Raw genomic sequence first — 8,123 nt, 5'->3', positions numbered from 1 at the left:
AAATGATCTGTAGCAGAGATGTTACCTTTGATGAATCTGCCACATTGAAAAAGGTAGCAGATAAAGATATTCAGACGAGCAATACTCCACAGCAGGTGGAGTGTACTCCAAAACAGGTGGAGTTTGAGCAGATGGGGATTTGCCCAGTTAATAAGTCTAATTCTCCAGCCACAATGGAGGAATTAGAGGTTGAAGAGGTTCTGACCCAAGAACCACTAAGTACACCAGAACCAGTTGCAGTTGCAAGGCCACGGAGAGAAATTCGTAAACCTGCTCGATTTACTGATATGGTGGCCTACGCCCTTCCTGTTGTTGATGATATTCCTATCACTTATCAAGAAGCAATGCAAAGCTTAGAAAGTGATAAATGGAAAAGCGCCATGGATGAAGAAATGCAGTCTCTCCGGAAGAACAATACTTGGGAGTTGGCGCAATTACCGAAAGGTATAAGGGCAATCGGATGCAAGTGGGTATTCGCAAAGAAAGATGGATCTCCTAGCAAGAAGGATATTCGCTACAAGGCAAGATTGGTAGCTAAATGTTACGCTCAGAAGGAGGGAATTGACTACAATGATGTATTTTCCCCTGTTGTGAAGCATTCCTCCATTAGAATTTTGTTGGCCTTGGTAGCACAGTTGAATTTGGAGCTAGCTCAACTTGATGTTAAGACAGCTTTCTTGCATGGTGAGTTAGAAGAGGAGATCTATATGACTCAGCCCGAAGGATACACAGATGCTGGTGGTAGAAATTGGGTTTGTAAGCTGAACAAATCGCTATATGGATTGAAGCAATCCCCGAGGCAGTGGTACAAGCGATTTGATAGCTTTATGAGAAGGCAGAAGTACACAAGAAGCAAATATGACAATTGTGTATATTTGCAGAAGCTGCATGACGGATCTTTCATTTATCTACTCTTGTATGTTGATGATATGTTAATCGCTTCGAAGAGCCAAAATGAGATAGATAAGCTGAAGGCTCAGTTGAATCAAGAGTTCGAGATGAAAGATCTAGGTGAGGCCAAGAAGATTCTCGGCATGGAGATAAGTAGAGATAGACCGAGAGGCAAGCTCTGTTTAAATCAGAAGCAATATCTGAAAAAGGTATTACAATGTTTTGGTGTAAATGAAAACACAAAACATGTAAGTACCCCACTTGCTTCTCATTTGAAACTTAGTGCTCAATTATCTCCGAAAACTGAAGAAGAAAGAGAATATATGGCGAAAGTCCCATATGCTAATGCAGTTGGGAGTTTGATGTATGCGATGGTGTGTACGAGGCCTGACATTTCACAAGCTGTTGGAGTTGTGAGCAGGTATATGCATGATCCTGGAAAAGGACATTGGCAAGCTGTGAAATGGATTCTACGGTATCTTCGAAAAACCGTAGATGTTGGTTTAATTTTTGAACAGGATGAAGCACTTGGTCAGTTTGTAGTTGGATATGTTGATTCCGACTTTGCTGGTGATTTAGATAAACGTCGTTCAACTACGGGGTATCTGTTTACTCTTGCGAAAGCCCCAGTGAGTTGGAAGTCTACCTTACAGTCTACAGTAGCTGTGTCTACTTCAGAGGCAGAATATATGGCAGTTACAGAAGCTGTTAAGGAGGCTATTTGGCTTAATGGATTGTTGAAAGACTTAGGAGTTGTTCAAAGTCACATAAGTTTATATTGTGACAGTCAGAGCGCTATTCATTTAGCGAAAAATCAAGTCTATCATTCAAGAACCAAGCATATCGACGTAAGATATCACTTTGTGCGGGAAGTCTTTGAAAAAGGAAAAATTCTACTTCAGAAGATTCCGACAGCAGATAATCCCGCAGATATGATGACCAAGGTGGTAACAACAATCAAGTTTAATCATTGTTTGAACTTGATTAACATCCTGAGAATTTGAGCACCTTCAGGTGTATGGCGCTCGAGAGTGCATTTGTAGGCACTACAAAAGATAGCTTTATCGAATTTGGGGAGTTAAAGGAAGTGTGTGAAGATGTGATTATCCTAATCAAATCTTCAAGGTGGAGATTGTTAACATTAATGGGAGACAACATTAATGGCAAACAATACAAAGTGGTGCAAGTTTAGCACCTTAAAGTTGACTTTGAAAAAGTGGCATGGGATAATTTTTTTTTGGTCCTTGAGATAATGGGCTATTTATTGTTTGGTCCTTAAACCTCAACTATAAATAGGCCTTCTCATTTCTCATTTCAATTCATCCCAACCAATCTTTCTCTCTTAGTTTTCTCTCTTCTCCCATTTGAGAATTCTTAAGGAATTCTATTTGTTTGTAATACTTTGGAGATAGTAAAGTTATCATCTGGTGTTAGTGCCCGAGGACGTAGGTATAATTTACCGAACCTCGTTAAAACTCTTGTGTTCTTTCTTGTCCTATTTTTCTTTCAATATTTGAGGGTATAATAGTAGTATTTAATTGTGCTATTAAATTACTATAGAAGGGATATTCTGACTAAGGAAAGACTTGGTATTTAAGAGATCCATGTGATCCACCTCTCTTCCCTGGGAATTGAACTTTGTGTGATTTTTTAGTACAATAATTTACACGCTTCCGACCCTATTGGAACAACAATTTCTTGCATGCATTACCACTTACCAGTGGAGATCAAGGAAGGGGTTATATGTAACATCTTTAATATGTTTTATGTTGCTAAACTCTAGGTTCACATCTTGAATAACAGTGTATAAAATTATTATTATACTCTTAAAGCCAGTTCTGGTGATAGAAACTTATGTACTTCCTCCGGAATCGAATCAGTATTTGTAATGTTTTCTATTCCAGCAGTGAAAATGGGAGATCTTATATTTAGTTGTTATATAATGAAAAAAAGTCCAATCACTAATCAGAATCCCAATGTTGCTACATTATCTGAAACAAATTAGATTACAGTTTCTTCAATCATCTCGATTACACGATTAAGGAGCAAGAAAAAGGTAAGGCACACATTACAGTGAGATCAAAGGCGGGAAGTTAGTTTAGGAAAGTTTAAAAGTACAAAACAATAAGAACTTAACAAACAATGAGACAAAATGATAAAAAAGACGAGAAAATCAATAGTTTTACCTATCTGGATTTTGGAGTTGAGTTTTTCTTGTGTTGTCCTTGCCTGTCTTTTAATTTCTCATTCTTTCTACTTTCAGTATTCTGGTTGCTAATAGAACCCTCCTGAGCACTGCACATTCGAGACTTCAATTTGAATCCAAATCTCTTCGAGACATTTCCCCAAGTGAAGCTCTTTACCCGACCTAGCCTTTCGATTTCTTGTTTCATGTTCGAGCATTCCTTCTCAAGCTCAGAAACCCGTGTTCTCATGTTATCCAAGCCTACTTTCAAAACCTGATTTTCTCTCGCGGTTGAGGCCCAGCCTCTTTCCGTGGGCCCTGCGACCCCGCTTTGTCGAGATCCATCAAGATTATCGGAAACCAAAAGGCAACCTGTGATTGAAGTCCTAAGCTGAAGCTGCTCAAAGAACAGGATTTGGACAACTATTCTTAGTGGCAGTCTCTCATTCTGTGCAGCATGGGTGCATGCTTCCAAGGAGAGCTTCTGGCAGTCCATCAGCCGGCATAGTTGTTCTTTCTCAGATTCAGACAACCATGGGTGTGACTGCAAGTTTGATTAGCATAGGAAAGTTAACAAGTTTGAACAAAAATTATGGTGTTAGCCTTCTCATCAAACTTCTTCCTATAACCCATGCATATAAGATTTGGCTTTTTGGGCCCATTAACTTTGTTTCAAGCAGATGAGAGAAGCGACTTAGGTAATCATGTTAAAATGCCAGATATCCAGACAATGAACCAAGGACATAAACATCCTGCATTGACAACTTATGTCTCTTTAACAATGCATGAATCCTAATCTAAGGTCAACATGAATTGAGGTTAAAGCATAGGAATGATGCATTTGGGCAGAGTTGTGACAAGGTTCCTGGATTAGTGACCCAGTTGCAGCTATATTTACAGCATATCAAACTGAAGAAACAACATAAGTAGCAAATGTGTGCAGTAGGGACGCTACCTTGAGATAAATGTCTACTGCACGATACAGACCATCATCCAAGGGCCTGGAGTAGTCAGGAACAGAAGCAGCAAGAGCCTGAAACTTGGGGAGCTTCAAATTAACATCAGAGGCAACCTCTGCAAGGTACCCATCAATTAGCTTGGCTACCAGTGTAACTGGTGTTAATGAAGGCGAGGCGGTAATCTGACCATCATCAACCAAAGATGGAGAGGCTCCACCAGTGATCTGGTCCATTGCAAGAAAATGTTCAAGAATTTGCTGCACACAGTCAACATTATATAGTGTTTCCATAGAACAGGAGAAATTAGGTATCAGGAGATCTTCCAGTGTTGCTTGATCAAGCTGCATTCCAATCCTTTTCTCAAAGTTAGATATATAGGAGGGGCTTACTCGAAGAATTAAGGCTGTTTGAAGCAGTCCAAAGAGAAAGTTGGTGGGGACAAGGCCTTTCTGAATAGGAAGCAACCTATCAATCTCCTCCAGCAACAGTTTCTGATCTTCTTCTGACGGAGGAGCCTCTAAGGCCACGGGTGCCACACAGGTACTAGAATTAGTATCAGTAGCACCCAGGCACCTGTTCAAACCAGGTAGATACTTTTTTGCATAAAAAGTAAGAGACCCAGCAATGATCTCCTGTCTGATACCACGAGATTCCATGACTGCAATCAATCTCTTATAGCGAGGAAAACTTAAAGTTGATGCATCCTCATACCACCAATCTGAACTTGTATTTTTTACTCTAGCCCCTGTACTTATCCCATTCCACAACACACTTCCACCAGGACTCTGCATAGGACCACCATATTCCATTATGGGCCACCCAGAAAGGTTTGGGTCAGTAGATGCCTTAATGGCTAATGATTCGATGCACCTTTTTGTAACATTCAGTTTCTCGTCATAAGAGATAATATCATCACAGGTTTGAAGTGCTCTCAGGGAGTCTTTCCAATTTCGGAGGACTACTTGATTAAGGAAGGTTTCAGTCTTGGTAATAAGATTGCCTTCCCCATATTCCTCGGTCATTTCTAAATGCTCAGCAGCACATCGAAGGTACACAACATTTGAGGCAGTGAGTTCAAGTTTCACACCATAGCAGAACTTGGCCACAAGTTCAAAAGTTTTGTCCCCTCCAGGAATGTCAGGGAGGCATATGGAACACTTTTCTTCACCTTCTTCAGATGCTTCTGCAATTAATCTTTCCATAACCCCACTTCTAGAGAGTAAAGGGAACTGCACCAAAGGAAAGTTAAGACAATTAGGAACTTAAAGATCAATAGTTATTTGACAATAGACACTTCATTTTAACATGCATGTGACAACAGGTACAAGTTCATTTAAAGGACTTGCATTATTGATCCTTAAAAGGAAAAGCATGAAAACATAGAAGTACCATCTCAACTCATGAGAAACTGATATATGAGGTCTCAGAAAGATGGTGTGGGACATGGCAAGGATTTCCTATCTTTATTTTTGCATAAGCTGATAAAATATGCATCAAGATTTGATAAACATATTAAATTCAGTGAATTTCAACAAGTACAAGAGGGTCATTACTCCTCAGGCACATCAATCAAAAAGTAGTATATCTGATGAGGGAAAATTACCTTGTGAAGATGAAAGGACATTTCTCCAACTTCAACAACAATATCACTAGGAAGTCCAGTCGTGCAGAACCTATAAGCATCACATACATATTAAGCTCAATATAAAGAGAAATACAATAAGACTCACATAAGCACAGAGAGATGCAGGAAGTTTAGTCCCATATTATAAAATATTCTTATTTGAGAAGAGTCATTAATCGTTCATCCTTAACAAAAATGTTCAGCAGTATGAAATGATTTCCTCTGTTATACACCTGAGAGTATGAGATAATAATAAGAATAATTATTGGGCATTATTGCGCTAATTTTTCAAAAATTTCCTTTCCATCCAAATGCTTAGAATTGATAAGAAATAAATGCCATATTCTCATTTTTCTTGATTCCAATGTAGTTAACAAATATTGATAAAAAAAATGTCAGATTTGTAACTTCTGAAAAGGAACATGGTCTTTTGGGAAGGAAAACAAAAAGGTGCAATTATATTTTCTATCCTTAGTACTATTAACCTAAACCTGATATTAATCTGTCCCCTATGTCACTCAGACTCTGGTGTGAATGTCTGATCTGAATATGTATCTGGCATGGGTATCTGAATAGCTTGTCCATGTATTTAAAGGATCATTAGAGGTCATATCCTTATATCCATGTGTCAGGTATGGGTAATGAAGAATCCAAGAGTTATTCCAAGTCACTTATTCTATCATAGTTCACTAAATGCATAATGTAAGCATAGGGAACAAGGAGGATAGGATCAATGGTACCCCAACTGGAAGCGGGTATGTCTTACACGGATATGCTCAACCTTTTCAGAATCAGAATTTTTTCATAAATTTGGAGTATCATACCTCCTTATCTATATTCGAATATGCGTGGGACATGGGTACTAGAGGCCGTGTACCATAGGAAATGGAAATGATAATGGTTAAATGTATCTCTTACAACAAAAAGTAACTCGGTCGCTTAAATCAATAACCAAAATATGCATATACGAGTATTTCTATTGATCCATATGCATGATGCAAATTTAAACATGGAAGTATCTCTAACAACTTAAACTAAATGCTAAAATAACAGGGGGAAAAAAGCACATTTGACACATCCACGTGGACATTAAAACTTAGTGAAGCAAAACAAGAAAATAAATAATAATAATCTTACAATAGTCAAAGACAGAAGATATGTAGGCAGAGAGAGATGGAGATGAAGTTGAATTGCAGAGATCAGGCACATACCAAGCCTGCCCTTGCCTTTTAAATGCATCAGTTTTGGATCCAAGTTTCATGCATGCCATTTTCTCGCAGAACTCCGACGACAAAGGCTTTAAACCCTATACCAAAATTGAAGCTCAAGAACACCTAATACACAAGTAAGTGGCCTTAAAACTGGGCTCTTTCAAAATATAAAACGAAAACCCAGTTTTGCTTTAACTGTTTAAAGCCTAAAACCACAACCCCTCACACCAAAAACACCACCAGTGTAAGGTCAAACCTTGAAAAGTAACCAAAATGTAGCTTCTTCTTCAACATGTGAATCACAGAAAACCCAATGAATCTTTCAAAAAAGCCGCAACCCCACTTCAAAAACTCCTTCAAATCCCCGTCTAGAACCAGAGCATCCCCAAATCAGATGCCAACTTGAGATAGCCGTTTCAGGTCAACTCTCCAATTCTTAGCCTCCCAATCCCAAAACAAACACCCATCAGCGGGAAATGAATAAAACTATCAACTTACTAATTTTCCAGCAGCCCCTAACAACCTTCAGCAAGAATATTCCAAAGCTACTTAATACCCTTTAAATTAAAGAGAAAACAAACCACCTCAATGGGGTACTTTTTTTCCGGAGCGTGTTCGTTTCTTTTTTTGGCCCTATAGAAATGATAATAATTCAGTGCTTTTCCAGCGAAGCTTTTTAAAGGCATGATAATGATGATGTTCACCATTTAGAAAAGCCAAAAAGATGATCAAAGCCTATTTATTGGGTGTCAATGGCAGCTCCTAAACCAAACCCTTGCACATGTATCTCTGTGGGACCCGTCGGCCCAAACACGCTCATTGGGGTTTCTAGAACTTAGTATATAGAATCTTTGGAGACATTCCTTCCATGTAACTATCTATATTATATTTATAAAAAAATTTAATGTCGAGAAAAGTTTGATTTTTATTATAAAAAATATGTAACTACTATCTAATATTAATTTAATTAGATTTAAAAATAAATCAAGCTGGTGTTAAAGCTCAATTAGTATATAAATTTACAAGAATGTGTTTCATAGCTCATTGATTCCCGTTCCCATACTATAATTTTCAGACCCTTTCATGCCCTTGTTGCTACAAGAACATCTCGTGGTTATGAGAATTCAAGGTGGATCGGGAAAATGATAGTAGGAAATAAGAATATTATTCTTAAAAGGTTGAAATTTAGAATAAAACTGTTAATAGAAAACGGGTAATATCTTTATTTTATACAATATTTTTTTGATAATTTA

At 38.1% G+C, this 8,123-nt stretch overlaps 1 protein-coding gene across 2 annotated transcripts; it reads right to left on the bottom strand.

Annotated features, from left to right (window-relative positions):
• Nucleotides 1-2,853: 2,853 nt before the first annotated feature.
• Nucleotides 2,854-7,572, bottom strand: LOC107959296 (BTB/POZ domain-containing protein At1g30440). Of its 2 annotated transcripts, XM_041113062.1 has the most exons (5): nt 7,127-7,572; nt 6,871-6,965; nt 5,639-5,708; nt 4,032-5,264; nt 2,854-3,620 (listed from the first exon to the last, which is right to left on the bottom strand). In XM_041113062.1, exons 2-5 carry the CDS (start codon nt 6,927-6,929, stop codon nt 3,078-3,080), a joined length of 1,905 nt encoding a protein of 634 aa, XP_040968996.1. In that variant the 5' UTR covers nt 6,930-6,965; nt 7,127-7,572; the 3' UTR covers nt 2,854-3,077. The 2 variants fall into 2 exon arrangements, with proteins under 2 accessions (XP_040968996.1, XP_040968997.1); XM_041113063.1 differs by having other exon boundaries at nt 6,797-7,571.
• Nucleotides 7,573-8,123: the final 551 nt, after the last annotated feature.

The sequence above is a fragment of the Gossypium hirsutum genome, chromosome A05, assembly GCF_007990345.1.
Source record: "Gossypium hirsutum isolate 1008001.06 chromosome A05, Gossypium_hirsutum_v2.1, whole genome shotgun sequence".
Classification (NCBI taxonomy): domain Eukaryota; kingdom Viridiplantae; phylum Streptophyta; class Magnoliopsida; order Malvales; family Malvaceae; genus Gossypium; species Gossypium hirsutum.
The sequence above is the reverse complement of the archived record's forward strand: the minus strand, read 5'-3'. Positions and strand labels throughout refer to the sequence as shown.